General features: G+C 37.4%; 2 protein-coding genes across 2 annotated transcripts in view; both read right to left on the bottom strand.

The window, feature by feature from the left end:
- The window catches only part of LOC118857788, a 31,460-nt gene extending 6,472 nt beyond the window's left edge, over positions 1-24,988 (bottom strand). Inside the window, exon 1 of the mRNA XM_036768305.1 lies at positions 24,925-24,988. Coding sequence (XP_036624200.1) covers positions 24,925-24,988 — 64 coding nt within the window. The remainder of the gene's footprint in view (positions 1-24,924) is intronic.
- Positions 23,239-27,105, bottom strand: part of TMEM30A (transmembrane protein 30A) — a 55,276-nt gene continuing 51,409 nt past the window's right edge. The window contains exon 7 of the mRNA XM_036766210.1: positions 23,239-26,093. Coding sequence (XP_036622105.1) covers positions 25,900-26,093 — 194 coding nt within the window. The 3' untranslated portion in view covers positions 23,239-25,899. The remainder of the gene's footprint in view (positions 26,094-27,105) is intronic.

The following is a 27,105-nucleotide window of genomic DNA, read 5'->3' as shown; positions in this document are numbered from 1 at the left end:
AAAGAGGAGGGAGGAGAGATGCTTTCTCATCGCTCTTATTTGGAGACTACTGCAATTTATTTGGGAAGGGGTGGGAGAATAACACTAAGAATTAATTATAATTTTCTTAATATAGCTAAGAGGGCAGACTTGGGAATTCGAGGAGCGAGGGAATCACAAATTCTTACAGGTTTTGAGGACCCTCGGGTTGTCCCTCCAATTACCCTTTCGTGAGCTGGAACATCATCTGCCTTACTCCAGACAGGTGGCTTACAAATTTTCTAGCGGTCAAAAGATAGCACATGTGCAGGACCTTGAAGGCAAGGAAACACTTCAAGGGTGGAGGGGAATGTTAATTACACCTTCGGGGGACAAGGTGTGCAAATGCATAGAGACTGGAGGAGGCAGGATGAGACTGGGGACAACAAATAGGCCAGTTTGGCTAAAGCATAAAAATAAAGGGGAATGCCATGAAATAAAACTGAACAGGTAGGTTGGAAGCGGTTAGTCTTGAATAATCGACTAAAGATTTTGCTTAGATCATCGATTTCCAACCCCCTTATTTTGCATTTAAAGATGAAAGGCTCGGAGTTGTGGTTTACATGTAGGTCACATCTCCAGCCAGGATGCAAACCCAAACCTTCTGATTCCAAAATCTAGCGCTGCTGTTTCTATTTTGTTTAATAAACAATCGGGACCTACGGAACGTTTTCAAAGCAAAGCAGTGACATTAATCAGACTGAGCAATTAGGAAGATTCAGTGTCTTCCCCAGCTAATGAGGGGGTAGGAAGTTAGTAGAGGAAGAAAGAACTTGTCTGAGACCTCCCAGTAGTGAAGTTTAGGCACTTAATCTGCGGTTTAGTTTCCGAATTGCCTGGGGCACCGAGGGGTTAAGTGATTGGCCCAAAGACACACAAATTTTTGTGAGGATCAAATAAAATTATATTGCGGTATTGGTAGATCCTTTTATTTGGACTGTTTAAAGGATGAGCTTAACTGGAGGTGTCTTAAATGGACTGTGAGTTAGGGGCGACAAGGGAAAAGGTGCAATGGCTGTATCTACCTCTTCTCCCCACCCCCATCTACCAAAGTGCCCATACACACTCTAGGATAGCATCTGCCCCCAAACCTAGGCAGCAGCCGACACCTCCAAAACAGAATGGGAAAGGAGAGAAAAATACAATGAGAAATGTGGCCAGAGGCTTCTATCAAGACTCAGCTCAAACCCCACCTTCTATAGGAGAGATCCTAGTCTCCACAGCAGTTAGTCATCCCCTCTAAAAGTTACCTTATTCTGTATAGATCTTTTAGTACCTATTTATTTAGTTACAATCATTACAATGTAAGCACCTTGAAGGCAGGGACTATTTTTCTTTGTATCAGCAGTTTAGAACAGTACCTGGTACATAGTGAGAACTTAAATGCTTGTTGATTGGTGGTATTGATGATGGTATTCAGAATAAAGAAGGAAGGAGGAAACAGTGGTCTTTCTACAAGCTGCTACTGTAATACAAGGAAAATTAGGAACCCCTGAGTAACCCCTAGCTACTGACGAGCCCCCTAGGATCCGGTGACTCCTTCCTGGAATGTCAATAGATAGGACCATCCCACCTGGCAGATCCTGTCTAGCAGATATCCCTGAGACTCCTTGGCTCCTTCCTGGAATGTCAATAGATAGGACCATCCCACTGAGAGATAACTTGACAGACCCTTCCTGGGAGATATCCCTGGGACTCTGTGACTCCACCAAGGAATGTAAATGAGATTATCCCACTAGTACGATAACCTGACTGAATCTTTTGATCAGCCAGGACCTTTGTTCCTCTTCCCCCCTACTCTGTACCCCCATATCCTATATAAGCCAAGCCATCACCCCAACACATTGGCCATTGATTTGTGGTGCCGTACCCCGATGGCCGCCGGCTAATAAATTCTCCACTTAAAACTTATACTCTGTGGTGTGTCTCGCTCGCTTCTGGTACAACATTTTGGAGGCCCCAGCGAGATGTGGCGGTATTTCGTGTTACCGCCCTGGAGACACACACAGAATTCCGGACCTCAACAGGGAGTCTCTGCCCCCGATCCACCTTCTCTCACTTCAGAGGGCCGGCTCCTGGGGATTTCTTTTCCTAGGACTCTGATGTGGAGTGATGGTCTCGGAGAATGGACTCTTTGCTGACCTGTCCCTTTTCGGCCTATGGAGAATTCTGGTTTTGTAGACCTCTAGAGGTAAGGTTTTTCTGGTTTGGTTTCTGGTTTGGGGCTAGCCATTTGGGTCTCTGATACCATGCTAAACCCTGACGAGGCTGTGGTACAGAGCTAGGAAGCTGGGACGCCACCCTTCCTATTGGGGTGTGGGAAGATTGGGGTGTTTTCCTTGAAGAGGGAACCTGGTTTATTTTCTTTCCTCTGAGGGGACCTGCTTAGCCCCAGTTAACTCATGCCATTGGTTATATGTTTTGTGTTGGGTGTGGGAAGATTGGGGTGTTTTCCTTGAAGAGGGAACCTGGTTTATTTTCTTCCCTCTGAGGGGACCTGCTTAGCCTCAGTTAACCCATGCTACCGGGTCTGTTTGGGTATGGGAAGATTGGGGGTGTTTTCCTTGAAGAGGAAACCTGGTTTATCTTCTTTCCTCTGAGGGGACCTGTTTAGCCTCCAATTAGCCCATGCTGTTGGTCTCTGTTTTGTGTTGGAGGTGTGAGAGAGATTGGGGGTCGTATCTTTGAGGAGGAAATCTTTCCTCTGAGGGGGCCTGCTTAGCCTTCAGTTCGATCCACACCGTGAACTTTGTTGTGTTTTGAGTTCGTCTCTGTTCGCGTGTCTGTGTTAATTGTGAAATGTCTATGTTTTGTTGAAAAAAAAAAAGAAAAAAATCTGAAACATAGGCAGCCAGAGATATCAGGCTGCCACTAGGGAAACAGACTCCCTTCCTTGTGGCTCCCGTTTGGCCAGCGTGGAACTACGGGAATGGGTTAAAATTTGGCAAATTCTGGGTTTTAAATTGTTAAAAAGTTTGGAAATTGGTTAGTTGAATTTGGGAAGAAAGATCTCCTGAAATTGTAAATCCATTCCAGGAGCTCACTCTTGCTGGAAACATCTCCTCCCAATGAATGCCTTCTGGCTAAAACCTTCCTTAAAGTCTTCAGCGGGACTCTCGCATTTGTCTTAGTCCCGGATTCCCTTAGATTCAAGTACAAAAGAGGTTTTTGGGAGTGAGCAAGGGGTGAAGTTTACCTGAATTACAATCATTGAGATCTTTTCACTAGGGCTGCAGTAAAAGTTAGAGCAGTTAAATCAAACTCCTCTCCTCCCGGATCAGATTAGTAGAGAATGCAGGAGAACTGTAGGGAAAAACTTAAATCGCCCTCCCCACCGGGCAATGAGGAGAGGGATAGAAAGTCACAGACTGACAGTCAGTCCTGTGCCCCTGAGTACCTTTGTAGCCCGTCCTTGTGGTAAAGTTTAAAAGGTGAATTTGTGAAAGAGAGAGATAGAAAACCTGTATAAGGAATTTAGGGGGTGGTAGAGTAGCAGCTTGAGATTACCTGTCTAGTCAGGAGTCCATGTGCTCCTCCTGGCTGCCATGTGCTGCTCCTGGTCTCACCTTTCCCCCACCCTCCACATTGAAAGGTTATCAGAGCTGAAGCTAAAAGGAAACTTGTAAAGAAATAGGGTTGGTCAGTTAGTGCTTGGAAGGGTAGGCTCCTTGCCCTCAAGGGGCTGCCAGGCCCCACCTAGGGAGGAGCCCTTTAGAAAACTAAAAGGGACTTTTTCCTGCTCTTATCTTCCTTGGGAGTCCAAAAAAAAATCTTTTTAGGCATTCTTGTATAAGATGAAGCTTGGAAAAAGTGGGTGCAAAATTAAGTTTCTCTTTCTTTCATAAGTTCATTCATGGCCAGGCAAAAGTTCCTATACCTGGACCAGAGGTAGTGGTGCTGAAGAATATACAGCTAAATAAAGTGTATTTGGGATGTTAATGTATTAGTATATGTGATACATGTATTATATATTAATACACTAATATATAATACCAAAAGTAATAAGCTGAATAATTTTTATATGTGTATCTGGAAATGCAATAGACGTCATCTGAAAATTATTGTTTCTGTATTTCTAAACTTGCATTGTGTTCCCAAAATTCTCTTAGATTGTGAAATTTGAGAAGACCATTGTGTGGTAAGAAATGATATTATAGCAATTTTAATCTGATTTTGATATATGTGAATTGGGTTTTTAAAGGGATGTGATAAAATTTGGAACTGTTATATGTGGTTATAACAAGTAAATAATTAATAATACTGATATTTAACCATGAGAACAGACTTTTTGTGTGAAAAAGTTTTCTATTATGAGAATATATCTGGTGATTTAAAGTTATAGTTTCAAATAATGATATGAAAGATTCTCCGTGCAAGGAGATTTAGAAATGTGATCACCTAAATTGATAAAAGGGTTGTTTCAAGTTTTAAAATGCATAATTATGTTTAGGGCACTGGTACATTTCTAAATTGTGTAATGTGACAAACAGATGTATCAGCAATATTGAAAAATGTGGTAATCTTTTATAATGCAGAGAGTATTGGGCCTTAGAAATTAAAATGTTACCACTAGTGGTTATGAATCAGATTTGATTTGCTTATCCAACTCAGTTATGATCACTAGATTGGTAATTAATTGGAATCTGTTTCAAGTTTTAGATACATGATAATTGCTTGTGGTGTACTTATTTCTAAGTTAGTTATTATATACAAATTGGTTAACATCGCATTACCTGTGCTGTTAGAGAATAATTCTCTTATAATCTGGATGTTGTTAGATTGAGAATCGTAGTTAGTTAAGATGAGGTTGTTAACTGGAACAAGAACTTTTGAAACCATCTAGCCATGAATTCTTATCAATCTTGTGTGGTTTTCTGTGTAGAGGAATTCTTATGAAAAAAAAAAAAAAAAAGCTTTTTCAAGTCCTGGTAAACCTTATTATTGTGATAAGGCTAATTAATTGAGTATGTAATTTATAGATATTAAGTGTCCTCCCATTATAATACTTTTTGATTAAGGAACTTTGCAATGTCTAGGAATTCTGTGCAATATTTGAGAATGAGGACATTTGGCACCAACTTAGTTAATGAATCCCAGCATTTAAGGGTTAATTTGCTTTAAGGAAAAAGGAGATGTCTATCATTTTAAAACCTTCTAAATAATTGTGTTCAGGAAAGTTTAGCGAGCATGCCTTTTAACATCTGGATAAAAAAAAAAATCCTTATTAGAATTATTAGAATTGATGCTTATCTATAGAAGGGCCCATTCAATGTCTTATTCAAGTTTTTTTTTTTGAGTAAGGAGGTTCCAAACGACAGTCTGAATTCCTTACTCCTCCCCGCCCTTAGTTTAGATAAGAAGAAAAGAATTTCACCTTAGCCCACCTGTCAGAAGGGAAGGAAAGGAGAGGGGCAGCAATAAGAGGACAGTAGGGGTCAAGAAGCCTTCAACTTGGCTTCTTTTTTTAAAAAAACTGGTAAGATTAGACTAAGACTTGAGATGGGTTTGGCCTAGTAGGTTAATTAGTGAAGTCTGCCATCTGATGGAGAAGAACCCACCCTCAGGGGGGAGGTGAGATGGCAGATCTTTTTAATAAGTGTTCCTTCTTTTAGAATGAGTTATCACGAAAAACAAATCCCCTTTTTTGTGTGTCTTTGTGTGTTTAAGAAGCTGGAATGGGATTCCAGTATACACAGTTATGACAATGAAAGTACTAACTTATGAGTTGTTTTGTCTTATGGTTGAAATGTAAAGAAGACTTAGTACTAGGTTTGAAAGATTTGGAAAGGTGAATTAAGGTTGAGGGAAAATAGGAAAGGCAGATAAGAAAGTTTGGGGACAAATGGGAGTTAGCTAAGCCTCTCTTGTCCCGAGAATGATAGTTTCAGATGGTCAAAGTAAGTTGGAGATGAGTGTGAGGAAGTATTTAGAAGATGGAAAAGTTATGTAGCTTGATTTGATAATTGTTAGCTCAATAAAATTTGGGTAGTCTTATCTGAAGGATATTTATTTGCTATTTAAGATTTTATGGGACTACAATTTAATATTGTCTTAAGCTCTGATTACAGAACTAGGTCACATGAAGCCAGTAATGGCACGGCAGGCGTTACAAGCTGAGAATTTTTTTAGGTGGGTCTGCCTGGGAGCAGTCGTGAAGACGACCTTGGACACAGCCTAGGTAGGATCTTCCTGACTTTATTTCCCAACTCTGCTATTTCTTTTCTGAAAAGGAAAGTCCCCACCTGGTTACTCCTAAGCCCTGCTTTCAGCACCTGGTGACTATAAGATTGGCTATCAGATATGACTCGTGCCTGGAATCAAACAGAGCTAAGGAAGTAAGTTTTTTCCTTCTGTTATGATATATGACATAGTCCCTCGTTTCTTTCATAGCAAATTTAAATTGTCAAGAAGTTTTGTAAGCACTATGCTAAATCTGTTAGGTAATAGATAGATGAATATTGAAATATCTCTGAGTTATTATAATAGGATACAGGTATGATACAGCTTACAATTTTAACTTAGGTTCATGACCAAATAAAACATTGAAATAATATAGGGATAACATCCTCCAAAAGGGGAAAATGATTAGGCAAAGCAAATAAGGCAAAGATGTAATGTGATAAATGTCTAATAAAAGGAAGGGATAGCGAATTTTGAAAAAAGGCAATTGATTGATTCCCCTAAGAATTATGTACAGATGTGTATGATTGGCTCTAAAAATTTATCAATTCTGGAAATTCGAGCTGTTAGGTGTGTTTTAGTAATAAGATCTTAAATTTGGATGCTAATACAAGAAAATTGTATAAGATAGTGGTACAGGTGAAAATATATCCCCTTTGTAAGGTATCTGTAAGTTACAGTAAGTTAAAATTGCCTAGAATTTCTAGATCTGAACCAGAGAAGCAGAACTCTCTTTTACTATCAAGGGACCAGATAACTACAATCAGGCATCTGGGATTTTAAAATACTGCTTTAAATGAACATTGTGAGGAGTGGACATCTGGGCCTATAGAAGACCTCGCCCTGCGGTTCCAAGAGCCTGAGAGGGACAGCACCAGACGCGGACGGCTTTCTCACGGGATCCGGAACCAGAACCTGAGCAAAGATCTGCTTTTTTTCCCTTCTGCGTCTTTGTGTTCCCAAGACTGTTTTTTCCTGAACTTTTATTATGTTCCCTCTCCTTACTTACAATTAGTTTACAATTTCTGCCCATCCCTGGGGATGTCCAAATACAGAAAAGGGAAAACCTGACTCCACCTAGATAGGGATTTTAAAACTTCACCCTGTGGAAAATAGTTTTTTCCATACCTTTAATTGGTCTTTAGGCGAAACTTTCAGTTTGCCTTTGACCAAAAAAAAGGGGGAAATGTGGGATGTTTTATAGAAATGTGGGATGTTTTGGGAAATGTGGGATGTTTTATACCATTTTTTAAATTTCTGGAGTGCAGTACCTGGGGAGGCTCCTTGGACTCTCCTTGAGTCTTCCAACTAGGTCTGGCCTTCCCCTGGGGCCAACGACCTAGCATTCCTTTTCTTGTCACCCCTGCTTAGCATTTTGGTTGGCCTCCTAATTTTATTGTTATGCCCCATCAGGTCGTTCCTTTTTTCAAGGATTTGAAATTCCCATGAAGAAAAAAAGTGGGGAATGTAATACAAGGAAAATTAGGAACCCCTGAGTAACCCCTAGCTACTGACGAGCCCCCTAGGATCCGGTGACTCCTTCCTGGAATGTCAATAGATAGGACCATCCCACCTGGCAGATCCTGTCTAGCAGATATCCCTGAGACTCCTTGGCTCCTTCCTGGAATGTCAATAGATAGGACCATCCCACTGAGAGATAACTTGACAGACCCTTCCTGGGAGATATCCCTGGGACTCTGTGACTCCACCAAGGAATGTAAATGAGATTATCCCACTAGTACGATAACCTGACTGAATCTTTTGATCAGCCAGGACCTTTGTTCCTCTTCCCCCCTACTCTGTACCCCCATATCCTATATAAGCCAAGCCATCACCCCAACACATTGGCCATTGATTTGTGGTGCCGTACCCCGATGGCCGCCGGCTAATAAATTCTCCACTTAAAACTTATACTCTGTGGTGTGTCTCGCTCGCTTCTGGTACAACACTACAATGACACCAGGCTCTGGCCAGTTTGATGAGTGGGATTCTGTGGTAACTTAAATCATTTCAGGGAGCAAATCTGATGGAGGAAGGTAAGCATGGGCTAGGTATTTTTACAGAGAGGTATGGTCTTATTCACACACATCTGATTGGTTTTCCACTTCTGATGTCCCAAACAGCGAAATGACAATTAGATAGGAAGGTGAAAGTCTCTAGAACTTGGAAGGTTCCAGGCACAGAAGACTCTAACTATGGGAAAGGGTCCTGAGTAGAGAGGCCTGTTAGCAAAAGCTAAAAACAATTTCAAAAACTCAAATGAAAGTACTAGAGGAAAAAATAGGAGAATTTTTTCTCTATGGAAGAAAGATTTGGAAAGAGAATTAACAGTTCAGAACAAACTCCCTGAAATGCCCAGTTAGAAGCTAAGGACTCTGTGAGACCAAAAAGAAAAAAAAAAATGGATGAAAATAAAAGGTATCTCATTAAAAAAAAAAAAACTGACCTGAGTAACAGATCAAGAGATAATTTAAGAATCATTGGATTACCAGAAAGCCATGACCTTAAGAAGTACCTATATTTCAAGACATCATAAAAGCAAACTGGTTAGAACTCTTAAGAAACCAAAAGGTAAAAGAGAAATAAATAGAAATAATTCACTGGTAACCTGAAAAAAAATCCCAAAATGAAAGCTCCCAGAAATATAGCCAAAATCCAGCCCTTTCGGATAAAAACCAAAAATATTTGCAAGCTACGAGAACAAAAAAGGAGTGATAGGGTGACATAAGATTTAGCAGCTGCCATTATAAAACACTGGAGAATTTGGAAGATTATATGCCATAAAGCAAAAGATATATGTTTACAACCACAAATAACTTAGCCAGCAAAACTGAGTATAATACTACAAGAAGAGAAATGGATCTTTAATGAAAAAAGGATTTCCAAGGATTTCTCACCAAAAATCCAGAGCTGAGTAGAAACTTGGACATACAAAGGAATCAAAAAACATAACATAAGGCAAGTAATATAAAGTAAACAAGTGAGAAATCTTAAGAGACTTAAGGATAGACCGTTTATATTCTTATGTGGGAAGATACATATATCCCTTCAGAACATTTATCATTAGAGGTCATTGAGGGAGTCTAATTAAACAGGAGGCCTGAGAGTGGTTATTATGTCTTGATGATTTTAAAAGAAAAGAAAGGAAAATGAAGAGAAAGATTCTGGTGTAGAGGGAGAGAAAAGATGGGGGAAACTGACCCACATAATTGGACTGTGCAAACAAAAGTATATACAAACAAGAGGAATAGGGGAAGTAGGCAACACTTGAACCTCATTCTCATTTAAACCGGTCAAAGAAGAGAAGAAACACAGTTGGGCATAGAAATACATTTGAGTCAACAGTGAAACAGGGAAAGGAGAAAATAGAAAGGAGAAAGGGGTAAGAGAAGGATTAATCTTAAGTAAACTCTAATTAAGGAGGGTGGATTCTGAAGAGGTACTTGAAAGAAAGAATAAGAATCTGTTATCAGGCTCTAGTGATAGGGAAAGGGGCAGGGGAACGGAAGCAGATTACACCAAACCTAGAGCAGTGGTGCTGAGCTCACTCTTTTCTTACCATCCTCTTCCTTATAAAGAAGGGGCAGGAAACAAAGAGAAGGAAAAGTATAAGTAAATAGGATGAGGGGAAATAAAAATTAGCAATCATAACTGCATGTGAATGGGATGAATACATAAAATGGAAGAAAAAAGCAGAATGGATTAGAAACCAGAATCCAATAAAGCTGTTTATAAGAAATACATGTAAAACAGAAAAATGAGTTAAAATAAGGGGCCAGAGCAAAATTTATGATGCTTCAACTGAAGTTAAAAAAAAAAAGGTAAATTGCTGAAACCCTCCTCTAATTCACTTCCAAACAACCATAAAATGGTGCCCCAGAACAAATCTTGGAACAGCAGAACCAGCAAAAAGATGGTGTGAAACAATCTTTTAGGCCAAGAAACTTTGGAAGACTGACAAGAAAGGTCTGTCTCACTCAGGTAAAAGGGGAACACAATCCAGGATAGGAAGCCACCTCAGCAAACCAATACGAGATCCTGAACCCCAGTGCAAATGGCAAGACCAGGACCACCCCCCTTTCCCCTCCATGTGCCTTAGCATAACCAGAGGAATGGGCAGACTCCAGCTCTGAGAACCACCATATGCTTCATCATAGCCCTAGGCAAATAAGTGAACTCCAGCAGCCAGACCACCATGTGCTTCACTGTAGGGCCTGGGAAACACAGGATCACCCCAGTGGCCTCAGTACACACCAGACAACAGCATTAGGACCCTGGCTCAGAACCGGGTAAGCTGCCAGACCCCAACTGCTGGCAACACCAGCCACCTTCCACCCCAGCCCCTCAACATTAGCACCAGACACGAGGGCCCCCCATGGGCCACAAGGCAACATCAGCGCAGCACCAGATAGACAGGGCCCGAAGTCCCTGGCGCAAGAAGCCTGAAACAATGCCCCTTCCACCCTGAGAACAGAACTCAAATTTAAAAGAAAGGAAAAAGGCCAAAAAGATGAACAAAAAAAGAATCTGATCATAGAAAGTTATTATGGTGACAGGGAAGATCAAGATACAAACTTGGAAAAGGCCAACAATGTCAAAGCATCTATGGGAAAAACCCCAAAGAAAAACAGGAAGTAATCTCAAGCCCAGAAAACTCATGGAAGAGCATATAAGAGAGGTAGAAGAAAAACTGGGAAAAGAAATGAGAGTGATGCAAGAGAATATGAAAAAAGAGTCAAAAGCCTGGAAAAAAGAAAATGACTGCTTAAAAAAAAAACAGAATTGGCCAAATGGAAAAGGAGATACAAAAATCCAATTAAAACATCCCCTTAAAAAGTACAATTGGCCAAATGGAAGAAGAAGTACAAAGCTAACTGAGGAAAACAACACCTTAAAAATTAGAATTGGGCAAATGGAAGCTAATGGCTCTATGAGACATTAAGAATGAATCAGACAAATTCAAAAGTATAAAAAAACAGGAAGAAAATGTAAAATAACTTATTGGAAAAACAACTGACCTGGAAAATAGATCAGGAGAGATCATCTCAGAATCACTAGACTAAATGAAAGCCATAATCAAAAGGAGGACCTGGACAGCATCTTTCAAGAAATTACTAAGGAAAACTGCCCTGATATCCTGGAACCAAAGGACAAAATAGACATTGAAAGAAGCCACCTCAGAAAAGAGATCCCAAAATAAAAATCCAAAGAAACATTATAGCCAAGTTTCAAACTATCAGGTCAAGGAAAAAATACTGCAAAGTGGCCAGAAAGAAACAATTTAATTACTGGAGAACTACAATCAGGATTACATAGGGCTTAGCAGCTGCAACATTAAAAGATTAAAGAGGTCATGGAACATGATATTCCAGAAGGCAAAGCAGCTAGGACTACAACCAAGAATCACCTACCTGGTGAAATTAAGCTTAATACTTCAAGGGAAAAAAAAGGTCATTCAATGAAATACAAGGGTTTTAAGCTTTTATAAGGAGAGACCAGAATTGAATAAAAAAGTTGATCTCCAATATCAAGATTCAAGAGAATCCTAAAAAGGTTAAAAAGGGGAAAGAAAACAAAGGATTCAATGGAGGTGAACTGTTTACAACCCTACCTGGGAAGATAATACTTGTAATTCTTAAAAATTGTACCACTAATAGTACACCTAGAAGGAATATACATAGATGGAAGGAACTTGTATAAGGTGAATTTGAGGGAATGACAAAAAAAAAATAAGGGATGAGAAAGAAGAATAGACTGGATGCAGAAGGAAAGAAGAGGTAGAATGGGATAAATTATTTCACATGAAGAGGCACAAAAAATTTGTTACAGTGGAGGGAAAGATGAGAGGGCAGGCAGCGGACATCACTTTCATCAGCATTGACTCAAAAGAGGGAATAATATACACAATCAGTTGAATATACAAATCTATCTTATCTGACAGGAAAGTAGGAGGGGAGGAGATTTAGTAAAGTTTTGGGGGGAGGGACCGACAGAAGAGAGGGCAGATTGGGGGAGGCAGTAGACGGAAGCAAAAACACTGTCAAGGAGGGAAAGTGTGAAAGGAGACAAATGAGGAAAAATAGGATGGAGGAAAATACACATTAATCATAACCGTGAATGGGATGAACTCTCCCATAAAACAGAAGCAGATAGCAGAAGGGAGGAAAAACCAGAATCCTACAATATGTTGTTTAAAAGAAAGCAGAGAGACACACACAGATTAAAGGTAAGGGCCTAGAGCAGAATCTGCTATGCTTCAACTGAAATTAAAAAAAAAAGCAAGTGTAGCAATCTGAATCTCAGATAAAGCAAAAACAAAACAGACCCAATTAAAAGAGATAAGGAAGGAAACTATATCTTCTTTTTGGTTTTGGTTTTGGTTTTTTTATTAAGATTTTTTATTTTTAGTTCACAACACTCACTTCCGCATGATTTTGAGTTCCAGATTTTCTTTCCCCACCCCCCAAGATGGCTTGGAATCCAATATATCTTCTACATATAACTTCACGTTGAACTTATTTACACAATAGTCAAGTTGTAAAGAAGAATTATGACCAATGGAATGAATCATGAGAAAGAAGAAACAAAAACAAAAGAGAGGAAAAAAAAAGAGAAAACAGTTTGCCTCAATCTGCATTCAGTCTCCATAGTTCTTGCTCTGGATGTAGATAGCTCTCTCCCTCATGAGTCCTTTGGGGTTGTCTTTGAACCTTGTATTGCTGAGAAGAGCAAGGTCTATCAAGGTTAGTCATCGCAGAATCCAAATATCTGTGGTTGTGTATAATGTTCTCCTGGTTTTGCTTCGCTCACTCACCATTATATCATGTAGGTTTTTCCAGGTTATTATGAAGTCCATATCTTCCCCATTTCTTATAGCACAATAGTATTCCATTACATTCATATACCACAACTTGTTCAGCCATTCCCCAATTGTTGAGCATCCCCTTGATTTCCAATTCTTTGCTAATACAAAAAGAGCCGCTATAAATATTTTTGTACATATGGGTCCTTCTCCCACTTGTGTGATCTCTTTGGGACACAACCCTAGAAGTGGTATTGCTGGGTCAAAGGGTGTGAACATTTTTATAGCCCTCTGGGCATAGTTCCAAATTGCTCTCCAGAATGGCTGGATCAGTTCACAACTCCACCAGCAATGTAAGTGTTCCAATTTTCCCACATCCTCTCCAGCATTTATAATTTTCCTATTCTGTCATTTTAGCCAATCTGACAGGAGAGATGTGGTACCTAAGAGTTGTTTTGATTTGCATTTCTCTAATCAGTAGTGATTTCAAGCATTTTTTCATATGCCTATAGATACCTTTAATTTCTTCCTCTGAAAACTGCCTGTTCATATCCTTTGACCATTTCTCAATTGGGGAATGACTTGTATTCCTATAAATTTGTCTCAGTTCCCTGTATATTTTAGAGATGAGGCCTTTATCAGAGACACTAGTTGTAAAGATTTTCTTCCAATTTTCTGCTTCCCTCCTAATCATTGTTGCATTGGCTTTTTTTATGCAAAAACTTATCAATTCAACATAATCAAAATTATCCATTTTGCATTTTGTAATGCTATCTCTTGTTGTGTCATGAATTCTTTACTTTTCCACAAATCTGCTAGGTAAACTATTCCTTGCTCTCCCAAATTGCTTATAGTATCAGGCTTTATTCCTAAATCATGAACCCATTTTGACTTTATTTTGGTGTATGGTGTAAGATATTGGTCTATGCCCAATTTCTGCCCTACCATTTTCCAGTTTTCTCAGCAGTTTTTGTGAAATAGTGAATTCTTAACCCAGAAGCTGGATTCTTTGGGTTTATCAAAGAGTAGATTGCTATAGTCGTTGACTACTGCATCTTGTGTACCTAATCTATTCCACTGATCCACAACTCTGTTTCTTAGCCAGTAAGGAAACTACATCTTACTAAAAGGTACCATAGACAATGAAGCGTTATCAATACTAAACATATATGCACCAAATGGTATAGCATGCGGATTCTTAAAGAAGTTAAGTGAGTTATAGGTTTATGAACAAATGAGAATAGAAAGTATTATGAAATGTCAACTAGATAATGTTGATTATATAAAATGAAAAAGCTTTTGCACAAATAAAACCAATACAACCAAGATTAGAAAGAAAGCAGAAGGCTGGGAAACAACTTTTTATAGCAAATGTCTCTGATAAAGACTCCATTTCTCAAATATAGAGAGAACTGAGTCAAATGTATAATTTTTACAATTTTTAAAATAAAAAAGCCATTCCCCAATTGATAAATGGTCAAAGGATATGAACAGGCAGTTTTCAGATGAAGAAATCAAAGCTATCTATAGTCATATGAAGAAGTGTTCTAAATCACTTTTGATCAGAGAAATGCAAATTAAAGTAACTCTAAGGTACTACCTCACATCTATCAGATTGACTACTATGACGAAAAAGGAAAATGACAAATGTTGGAGAGGATGTGGGACACTAATGCACTGTTGGTGGAGTTGTGAATTGATCCAACCATTCTGGAGAAAAATTTGGAACTCTGCCCAAAGGGCAACCAAACTGTGCATGCCTTTTGATCCAAGAATACCACTAGTAGATCTGCATCCCAAAGAGATCATAAAAAGGAAAAAGAACCTACATGTGCAAAAATATTTTTTTGTGGTGGTAAAATATTGGAAATTGAGGGGATGCCCATCAATTGGGGAATGGTTGAACAAGCTGTAGTATGTGAATATAATGGAATACTATTGTGCAGTAAGAAATGATGAACAGGCAGATTTTAGAAAAACCTGGAAAGACTCATATGAACTGATGTAAAGTGAAATGAGCAGAACAAGGAAAACAGTGTACGCAGTATCAGCAATGTTGTGTGATGATCAACTATGAATAACTCAGCTCTTCTCAGCAACACAATGATCCAAGACAAGTACAAAGGACTCAGGAAGGAAAATGCTGTCGGGATAAAGAACTGATGGACTCTGAATGCAGATCAAAGCATGCTTTTTTCACTTACTTTATTCTTTTTCATATTTTTTTTCCCTTTTGATCTGCTTCTTCTTTCACAACTGTGACTAATATGGAAATGTTTTACATGATAGCACATGTATATCAAATTGCCTACCATTTTAGGAGAGGGAAGGTGAGAGAGAAAAATGTGAAACTCAAAATCTTGTAAAAATGAATGCTAAAAATTGTCTTGATATGTAATTGGGGAAAAAATAAAGTACTATTTTTTTTAAAAAGGCAAAGGTTGTAATCATCACCTTAGACAAAACAACATTAAAAAACAAAAGAGATAAACAGGGAAACTCTTTAGCTAAAAGGTACCCTAGATGATATTAATACTAAATATATGCTCTCCAAAAGGCATAGTATCTAAATTCTTAAAGGAAAATCTAAATAAATTACAGGGGAAAATGTTAAACTATAATAGTGGGGGACCTTAACTTACCCCTAAAAGACTTTCATAAATCTAACCAAAAAGTAAACAAAAAAACCATGAAGAGAATTTTATTAAAGTTAAATATGATAGTAGAATAGATTAGGTACACAATACACAGTAGTAAATGACCATAATAATCCAGTGTTTGATAAATGCAAAGACCTAAACTTTTGGGGCAAGAACTCACTATTTGACAAAAATTACTGAGGAAAATTGGAAAGTAAATTGGCAGAAACTAGGCATAGACCAATATTCCAAGATAAGGTCAAAACGGGTACATGATTTAGATATAAAGCGTGATATAAGCAAATTAGGGGAGCATTTCCTGTCAGATCTATGAATAAGGTAAGAATTACGGGAATAATGGGAATTATGACAAAACAAGAGATAAAGCGCATTATACAAAGTAAAATGGATAGTTTTGATTACATTAAATTAAAAAGATTTTGCACAAACATCCAAATGGAACTAAGATTAGAAATAAAGTAGAAAACTGGGTAAAATTTTTACAGCAAGTTTCTTTGATAAAGGCCTCATTTCTCAAATATATAGAGAACTGGGCCAAATCTTTAAGAATGAGTCATTCCTCAACAGGAAGTTTTCAGAAGAAATCAAACCTGTCTATAATAATATGAAAAATACTCTCAATCACTGTTGATTAAAGAAATGCAAATTAAAACAACTCTGAGGTACCATCTCATACCTGTCAGATTGGCTAATATGACAGAAAAGGAAAATAATAAATGTTGGAAGGGATATGGAAAAAATGGGACACTAATGCAGTGTTGGTAGAATTGTGAACTGACCCAACCATTCTAGAGAGCAATCTGGAACTATACCCAAAAGTCTATAAACTATGTGCATATAGCTTTGACCCAGCAATACCACCCTGTATCCCAAAGAAATTTTAAAAAAAAACGGAAGCTAGGTGGCACAGTGAGTAGAGCACCAGCCCTGGAGTCAGGAGGACCTGAGTTCAAATCCAGCCTCAGATAGTTGACATACTAGCTGTGTGACCTTGGGCAACTCATTTAACCCCAATTGCCCTGCCTTTCCCCCTCCCCAAAACAAAAAAGGACCTATATGTACAAAAAATATTTATAGCCACTTTTTTTGTGGTGCCAGAAAATTGGAAATTGAGAGATGTCTATCCATTGGGGAATGGTTGAACAAGTTCTGGACAGACATATGAACTGATATAAAGCGACCAAAACCAGGAGAACAATGAACAAAGTAACAGCAATGTTGTACGATGAACAACTGTGAATGACTTGACTATTCTCAGCAACAGAATGATCCAAGACAATTCCAAAGAACTTGTGATGGCACTAAAGGGGCTGGGGAGGCCAAATTGGGAATTTGTTTTGCATGGCTATGTTTATAAAAGGGGTTTTCTTTTTCTTTCTTTCCCAATGGGGATTGAGGGTGGGAGGGAGAGGGAGATTTTTGCTGATTGTGAAACTAATAATTTTAAAAAGTTTGTTTCATGTAGGTATTAATGTTGTTTTTTAAAGTTTGACAGGTTTTTCCAGCAAATCCAATGGTTTAATAGTTCCTTTTAGTGCTACTTCACAACATAAATATTCCTTATGCATGTTTCTTTTCCAGTGCATATGGTCAGATGTCTTAATTATGGAACTGACTAGGGGCAACATATAGTATTCTAGAATTCAGTGGAACAAGCAGAGTGCTATGCAGGAACGGAACCATTTAGAGAAGCAACCTCTCCACAAGTAATACTTCTATTTTGCATTTTTTGTATTTGTATTCTGTACTTTGTATAAGATATCCTACATGACACCAATAAGCACCTTTGACAAATGCATCTTCTTGATTTGTCCCTCACTGTTGATAATCAGGAGAACATTGACTGAAAGCATCTCCTACTGTACTTTCTCATATCCACATCAATAGTCTAGAAGTATGATCATAAAGATTTCATAAAAAGTTGGTATATGAATTGGTAAGGAAGTTCATGTCTCTTCCACTGCCTCGAGGTCATAACATTCTGATAGTTTCCATTTTTTAAAGGATCTTCCCAGATAGAACTTGAAAGTTTATCTTTGCATACCTATTAAGATGTTGCCTCTGGCATGGATTTTTTTCTGTATGCATTTGTTTAGATCCAAACATTATCCCATTACATCTTTCAAAGTATCACTGCCTCTTCCTCACAGAGTATACTGGGTAAAGAGGTCATGAAGGTTAGATGCAATAGTTCCACTCTCATCACTGAGTAGAATAGATTGCCCTATCTTCTAATCTGGTGTTGATTTTATCTTTGTGAGCTGACTACACTTTCTGAAATGTCTCACATCTGTAATGGGTAATTTTCTGTCTGTTAAGATAATTGGTTTCATTTTTTTGTGTGCAGTGCTACTCGGTGTGCATCATGTAAGACATGTTACAACTCTTTTTTAAACTGAAGTTTTATTGACCTTTCATTTTTACATTTACCTAAATCTACCTGTATCCCTCTCTTCGTTCCACCCAGACAGCCATCCTGTATAACAAAGAATTTTTTAAAAAGAGAAAAAAAAATCAGCAAAACCCATCAACATGTCAAAAAAATTACAACACGCACAATTTTCTACACAAGGGGATGTGGCGTCTCACATCTCTCCTGAGGCCAAGCTCATTCTTTTGTAATTTTGCAAGATTCATTTTCAGTTGTGTTGTGGTTGCTTTCCATTTAATAGTCGATGTGTATAGTATTTTTTTGGCTTAACATACTTCACTTTGCATCCACTCATGTCTTTGCCTGATTCTCTATTCATCATATCCATCATTTCTTATAAGAGAGTAATATTCCATAACATGTACCACAATTTTTTGGCAATTTTTGAACAAATATGTCTGTTTCTAGCTCTTTGCTCCCAGAAAAGTGCAGCAAATAGAAATATTTTGGTATCTATGAGGCCTTTTTTGTTTTTGTTTTTTGGTGATGACCTCCTTGGGGTAGAGACTTAGCAGAAGAACCTTTAGCTCCAAGGGTAATTTCATAATTCCAAACTGCCTTCCAGAATGGTTGTACCAATTCACAGCTCCACCGACAATGCGTTACATGCCTGTCGTTCCACAGTCCCTCCCACCTTTTGTCATCTTTGCCAATTTACTAAACACATGAATCTAATTTTTTTAAATTTGCATTTCTCTTATAATTAGATTAGAGCTTTCTTTCAAACAGTTAATAGTTTGCAGTTATTTTGAAAACTATACTCATATCCTTTGCCTACTTGAAGAATTGCTTTTGGTCTTACAGACTTTGGTCTTAAATACAGTATTTGTTTGATGTCTATATATCTTGCATGCCAAACCTTTATCATGAAACTGTGCTGCCTGGATCATTAAAATTTGTTACATAATTTCAACCAAGTCTTCACTGAGGCAACAGTCTTTTTACACCTCCCTAATTAATTCACCATCCCACAAACTATGGTGGCCTTTCCAAACATTTTGATCTCTCTTCAAACTTCCCCCTCAACTGAGAAAATTCCCTGTTATTTCACTAAAAATAATTGGGCGCATATGCAGATAGCTCCCTTTTCTATCTCACATCACTCAAATGCTTTCCCCATCATGAAGAGGTGATCCTTCTCACCAAGGTAAATCCTCCACATGCACAAGTGTTCCCATTCCATCCTTTCTTCTCCATCAGATTGCCCCCTCTATTTCCCCACCTTTTCAGTAATTTCCAATCTCTATGGGCTGCTTCTATATTGTATACAAACATGCCCATGTGTCTCCCATGAACTCTCCTCACCTATTCCCTCACTTGGTCCATAGTTGAATTATCAATCTATATCTTTCCTCTCTTTTGTGGCTAAACTCCTGAGAAAACTGACTACACTTCCTTTCCTCTCATTCTTAATTTTCTTTTCTGACTTCCAGTTTTGCCACTAAACTGAAATTGCTTTTTCCAAAGTTAGAAATGATTTCTTAAACTGTCAAATCTAATGGTCTTTTCTCAGTCCTCATCCTTCTTGACTTCTATGTAATAGGACTCTGACAGTCAATCAACCTCTTCTCTTTTATACTATCTTCTCCTTTGATTTTCCTAGCACTACTTGTTTCAACAATCCGGCTAGCAACTTCTGTGGGGGTGCAAGATCCACTCACAGCCAGCACCCAGAAAGCTGCCAACAGCACAGGTTCTTTTGATCTGCTTACCTAAGGAAAGCAAGGTGAAGGGGTTGACAAGCTTACTTTAATTCAGCATACAACTATCATTCACTTAGTTCAGGGGAAGAGGTCAACACCCTGAACTTCAAAGCAAAATACAAACAAATTACAAACATCAACAGACAGACCTTGTCTGATTCAAATCCCAATACATAGTTACCAGAATTCAACAAAGTCTCAGCATCCGGGTTTACAAGCTGGAGGGCTCCTTAGCTACAGCTGCCCAGAGTCTCCTTATCAACACCACCTGGAGAGCCCTTAAACAAATTACAAACAGACAGACCCAATACAATTCATAGTTACCAACATCTAGGTTCAGCCGGTGAGCTCAGAACAAGGGCTGGCTCAGTCATGTGCTCGCCACCACTGTGTGGCAAAGAGCTCCAAAGAACAGATAGCCAACCCCTGGTTTTTATATCTTTTTCAGCATCAGGGGTGTGTCACACATGCAACTCACCCACGTGACCTAAAATTGTCGCAAAGAGGCAGACTTAAACCCATGTGGTCTGAGAGCCTCTGCTGTCCCAGACATGTAAACTAGGCCCTCCCTGGAGTTAGCCCTACCTTGGGCCCCACCTTAGTAGCCAATCCACACCCACTAAGGTTTTACACCTAATAGGGGTTTGGGCCCTGGGGCTTAGCACTTAATAAGACTCAATGAAATACACTGAATTACTCAAAACAAAAGCCAAACTCTTCAAGGGCACTTGTTGAACTAAGTGCTAAGGAGACCATTTTCCTTACCAACACACTACTCTATCCTGCTTCTCCGGTCTGTTCCTTCTCAGTCTCCTTTGCTGGATCTTCTTCCAGCTTATACCTGCTCATTGTAGATGGCCCCCCCAGGGCTCATTCCTGGGTGCTTTTCTCTTCTTTATCCATACTATTTCATTCAGTAACCTGATGAGCTCCCATGGATTCAACTGTTGATGATTTTCAGATCTATTTATCCAGTTTTAATTTCTCTCCTAACTTCCAAGCTCAAATCTCCTATTCTCTATTGGGCATCTCAAACTGGATGTCCTGTAAATACCTTAAACCCAAATGTTCAAAACTGAACTCATTATCTTTCTACCCAAACCCTCCCCTCTTCCTAAGTTCTCCATTAATGTTGAAGGCACTACCATCCTCCCAATGATCCATTCTCAACATAGGTGTCATCCTACTACTCCACCCAATATCCAACCTATTGCCAAGTGCAGTCAATTCTACTTTTGCAACATCTATCATATATGCCCTCATTTCTCTTCTGACATTGACATCACCCTGGTACAGGCCCTCATGCCTAGACTTTTAACAGCCTGCTGGTTGGTCTCTCTGTCTCAAGCCTTTTCCCACTCCATTACATACTCCAGTCCACTATTAAAGTGGTTATCTTTGGTTAATAATTTCTCTTAGCCATGGATATAAAATCATGATATACTTATTTCTCTTCTAATTTTTTACATGGCATGACCTTTTAATATGTAGGTCATGTTTCCATTTTGAATTTATTTTACAATAGGGTATATGATATCAATGTAAGCCTAATTTCTGCCAGACTTCTCTCCAGTGCTTCCAGAAATTCTTATCAGTGTTCCTCAAGTAATTTATGTTTTGTCGTTTAGCAAATACTGGGTTATTAAGTTTTATTATTTCTGATTCTCCCTTTCCTACTGTGTTCTATTGATCCACTTTTCTATTTTTTTAACCAATACCAATTTTTTTTGATGAATGCTGCTCTAAGATTTATTTTGTAATATAGAAGTGGCTCTAGCTTTTCTTAAGGTATTCATTGACATAAAAGTGTATGGGGTTTTTTTTTGTTTCCTGTCATTTCTTGATTCTTATCCATTATCCAACATGTTAATCTTCCCTATGCCCAACTTGGCTTTGAAATCATTGAGTTTTTTCTGCTTCATCCTCTGCAATAGATGCTGACACATAAGCTTCAGTTTATGTTCATGGGAGTCTATATTTGCTAATATTCTGTGTGTGCAAAGCAATATGAGATGGTCAATTATACCATGAAATGTTTTATTTATATTTTAAATTATACATGGATATACAATAAAACTAAAATAAACTTTTCCTCATATTTTCATTTATAGCAAGAATGTCAGTATGTATATAGTTTGATTCCTCTAGTGGTTTTGTCAACTTAATGTTTTCCTGTAAAAATCATATATTTTGAGTACCAATAATTAAAATAAAGTTGTAGACTAAGAACTATGCAATTCTCTGTAATCTTTGTATCTTTTTATGTCATCATGCCACCACCTTTGGAAGTGTACAGCACTATGGGCTTTTTTGCATTTTTATCAGTTTCATGCATTGCCAGGGCTAAAAGATTTAATGGCCCAGTGAGCTTGTTCTCTCCCAGTAGAGTCTTAGATAATAACCTAGGGTCATTTCCACACAAGAGTAAGGTACTGGACTAGGAATTGTAATGGTAATACAATTTGAAGATCTTCCCATCCATTAATAGGTCCATGTGACCTGTCTGAGTCACATGGAAGTCGTGAGTCACATGAGCCTGTGGTGGGAGGAGCTTGCCGAGTAGGTGGAGCAGAGCTGAGAGGCAGTGAGACAGAGCAGTCAGAGCTGGAAGACTCAGAGCAGCAGCTAATGTGAGTGAAAGCCAGGGAATGATTTTGCTTGGGGGTGTTCATTTGTGGGAAGGCTTGGGGATGACGATGCCCCCTGCAGTGCCAATGTGTATAGATTTCTTTGTTGTTGTGATGGATTTGGCTTTCTGGTGCTAGGATTTGGGTTTCCCGTGTTTGAATAAATGTTTTAGTTCTGCCTTCCACAGAGAGAGTATTTTGTGATTCAGAACTAACTGGCACATTCATAGCCACTGTAGGCGCTGTGAGTATCACACTGGCGCTACAGAATTGGTGGAGGGAAAAAACTATGTGGCCCTCAAAAATCTCAGGAACCTACATTTACAGTTACTTAACGCATCACATAATAATGATGAAGCAAGGTTTCCAAACTGGACATTAGAAAGTCCAGGAGATCACAAAGAGAAGAATGACCAAATTGGGTGCCCATTCACTCACTAACAATTACTTACTATTCATTCAAAACCATCAGTACACGTCTCAATCCCAAATAACCTTTCCAATATGCCACACATCATACCTTCTTTACCTCACTATTGGCATGCTTTTAATTCTACCTAATAGGTCTTAAACAGTTTGACTAGTGTCAGGTGGGAATCTGATCATTTCTTTAAAAGGTAAGAAAAAGGTCTCATTAGACTTCAACAGTTTTCAAACATAGAATTCCTAGTACATTCCCCACCCCGACTCCCACCTCAGCCATTATGGTTCAGTTTGTAGCATCTAAAGTTAATGCATATTAATATCCTCTGATTTGAAACATCTATAATTTTAAAAAATGAAGATGACAGTACTGGAAATATTAAAAGTAAGCAAGGAATTATGAACATTTATTTATCGAGGTTAGGCTGCAGCTGAATTTGAATTTCATCAATAAAACCAACATGTTATTAACAAGACATGGCCAATATTCCAAAGTAAATCCAGTTCGTTTTTATTAAGGTGTAACAGATGCTAACAAAGTAATCTCTCAAAAATATAAAGAAATTTCATCGCCAGTCAATAAACAAATTATATTCCAGCTTAACTCTCCCTTTGGTTAGGTATTCCTCTACTAAGTAATATACAATAATTTTCCAATTTAAACAAAAACCTGCCTTATGATATCAATGAAATTTCTTACGCCTTTATTTACTGTATAACTACTTAAAATGGGAAACCTTTTAACACCTCAAAATATTTCCTGCAAGTTAACACACAATCTTTAATGTATTTACTAATCTTCTCCAGCCTATGAATTAGGTGCCTTAAAATTAAGTTCAGTTTTTTTGAAAGCAGAATGCCACCTATATTGCCCCAAAGTTGGCATAAAGTCTGTAAGGTAAAATATTTCTCTCCCTCATCCTTCACAAAGATCACATAAATATTCCATATTCATTAGATTTAGGCAAGTAATTTTTATATGGTTCAAGTGAGGGGAGACAGGAGATTTAGGCCTAAAATATATTTGTAAGATGGATAAACTTCAAAGCCATTTTAGGATTCCATCTTCAAACCACATTAGACATGGAAAAGCTCTTCATTTGTTCTTTTAATGGCACCTCTAATCCCTCAGATTAGACTAAAAGATGGAAAATATTTCTCCTTACACTCCTTGATGTCAATTTGTACAAGTCAGAAAGAGAAAACCCCTATTAATGTAATTCTTAAGTAAATAACTTGTCAAGTAGGATATTCCAAATGTTGAAAACAAATGACAAAATCTGGGGAGCTAACTTTAAAAAAAAAAAAAGGCTTCCAAATAAAGAACACACTATATAGCTGTAGTGTCAGATTTTTGAAAGTTTCCGTGACAGTCACATGTTAAGGATGCCATGCAAGTCATTTTCTGATGAAGGAATAAGATCAGTGTATGACTTATATAATGTAATTGTAAACTTATATAAAATATTAAGACATGTGGCACCTGTTACACTATTAACCATTATATTTTTAAATGAGCATATATCTAATGAAAATTAATACAATACCCAGACTTTTGATTTAAAATATAACATCGGATTAAAGCACAAATTCAGAATAAACATACCTTTTTCTATATAAATGTACAGATACATATACTGAAGATTAAATTTAGTAAACAAAAACAAAGGTTGAATTCAATTAAGCCATCTTTTCTTATTAATTAAAATGTACATTTTTCATGCATGTAGAAAATAACTTTACATTCACTTCAAGAATAAGTTTCATTACAAATTACAGCATTTATTTAATATTGAATATGTATAATTTACCAAGATAGCTGCATATAAAATAACCTCCACCATATACATTATAATTTATTATATGCATAATCTTCCTCTGAATTTAATCAGTAAGTTTTAAAGAATTTTGTTTAAAGTTAACTCCTAGGAAAACCAACCAAAGGAATTGGCATCTTAATTATACAAGAGGTTGAACTCATACTTCACATCTATGAAAATGGAGTAATTCCTAGGTAAAAAGATTAATATTCTTAAGGTGTTCTGGACTGCAGCTTTAGTACACAAGTCAAAACATTTACCTGTAAAAATAAACTTAGTTTGAGATACTTCCAATGGTGAGGCAAATTTCTCAATGTCAAACATCTCCCGTAATGAAATAATAACAGCCTTTAGTATTTAAACCTGGTTTACCCTTAGGCAGAAGGTATAGCTCTGCCACCAAAGAGTACTATTTTCTCATTTCAGCTTCTCTTCTTTCTTCTCTTGTGAAGAGGAAGCTCCAAGGGAAATAAATGACCAAGGCATGAAACATTTAGTTAGCTGGGACACCTGGCTTTGCAGACTTAAACAAATGGAAGTAAGAATTAAAAAATTCTATCCAGAAGGTAAGTGGCCTAATCCCTTTAGACATGACTAATAATTTATTCCTATGCTACATATGTTAAACATGTCCTATTACATAAGAGCTAGGCTTGACATAGGTATCTACTGGATAAACTGAATATAATAACCACCTTAACAAAGATGGTACTTAAAGCCTATACACACAACATATGAAACAGAGGAAATGTTTTATTTAGATCTAGCTTTCTTTATCTTCTCATAACCTTTTGATTCCTGAAAGGATAACAAGTCATAATATATCCCTATACATCTTGTCATCCTTTTCTTCATACAATAAGCATACTTACACAGCATTATATATGCATATAATATTACCCATAGAGCACAGACATTAAAGCAGCAGATAACATTACATGGGAAAGAGGTTGTATGTATCACGTGGCCTGTCCAATAAAAAGCAAACATAAAAAGCCATTTCAGCAGTCACAGTGTTGATATGATCAATATAGCTATAGCTAATTTCAGCTGATATACCCGTCATATTTTCACAAGTCATCCACAGTGAAGAAGCATGGGACAAAGGCTCTTAAAAAATTAAAGGAAAAAATGTTATGCAGCCAGCTTCAGAAATGACATACTAACCAGACATTTAGCAAGCTGGGTTGGACTGGCCTTGACGCACATGCAGATTTCTTTTTAGAATACAAAAACTAATTGGGAATGTCAGCACTATTATTTCTGTTTCCATATTTATGATGAATTACTAGCAGTACAACTCCCAAAAGGAAGCAAATGGATCCAACAGCGATGTAAGCAATTCCCAAAAATGGATTTTTTCCTCCCATCCATGAAATGGTGCTCAAGATCATCCGTTTTCGTCCATCAAAAGAATGTACTGGATAATCTGAAGATAGTATAGGAATATTTCGAAAACATTTAAATTGGCATTTTACATTTTGACAATTTATTAGGACAATTAATTTGTTGCACTTTGGCCCCAGAATGTAACTTCTTACAAATACCTAAGGGAAAATAAATCCTGACATTCCTAAAAAATTATCAGACATGATAGATTATGGGACTAGAGAAGAATATAAATGAATAAGTTTGGAGTATTTTCAGTAACCACAAGAATTATATAAGTAACACTCTGACACAATGATTTAAGAAATGAGATTGTCTCAGCAGTAACTAAAATATTTACATGTAAAAACAATGAAGACATTCTTCTAACATTGCAGATTTCTTATTTTTAATTTTTCATATAGCTTTCTTGTTTGCCATTTTAAATATATTAATTTTTGTGATTTAATATGGTTGTAACATGGGAGGGATATGCCTGATAATTCAGAAATTAATTTCTGTATTTAATATTAAATGAGGACTTACTGTTCAGTTTATAAAACAAGGAAATTATGAACAAATATGCAGTCCATATATATGATATACATACATACTTATGTATGTATATACATAGTGCATTGCAAATCTTAAAGCACTACGTATCTGTATCTAAGTGAGTACTTATTACTACAATAAAATATATTTGGTTTCTGTTGTTCCACTAGTCACTCCAGATACAAGGACTCAAGGAAGCACTTTACTTGAAAGCATTATTAATATATTTAGTATATGGCCCTTGATGAAAATTATATATATGCAGATGTATATATACATACACACAGACACATATTTTTTACAATTCACGTGAATGGCCAATAGTAAATTTGAGTAGCAGTTGTTTAAAAAATATTTTTAATCTCTAAAAATATATTTAAAAAATGGGCTAGTACTTAGGGAAATTAATTATAACTTTTTTGTTGACAATGTTAAATTTTTTTTTGCTAAGCATTAATTAACTGAGAACAATCGTCCTAAAACTTTGTTGTTGTTGTGTCCAAGTCTTCATGACCCCA

The sequence above is a fragment of the Trichosurus vulpecula genome, chromosome 7 (genome assembly GCF_011100635.1).
Source record: "Trichosurus vulpecula isolate mTriVul1 chromosome 7, mTriVul1.pri, whole genome shotgun sequence".
Lineage (NCBI taxonomy): Eukaryota > Metazoa > Chordata > Mammalia > Diprotodontia > Phalangeridae > Trichosurus > Trichosurus vulpecula.
This window is presented reverse-complemented; position numbering and strand designations above follow the sequence as displayed.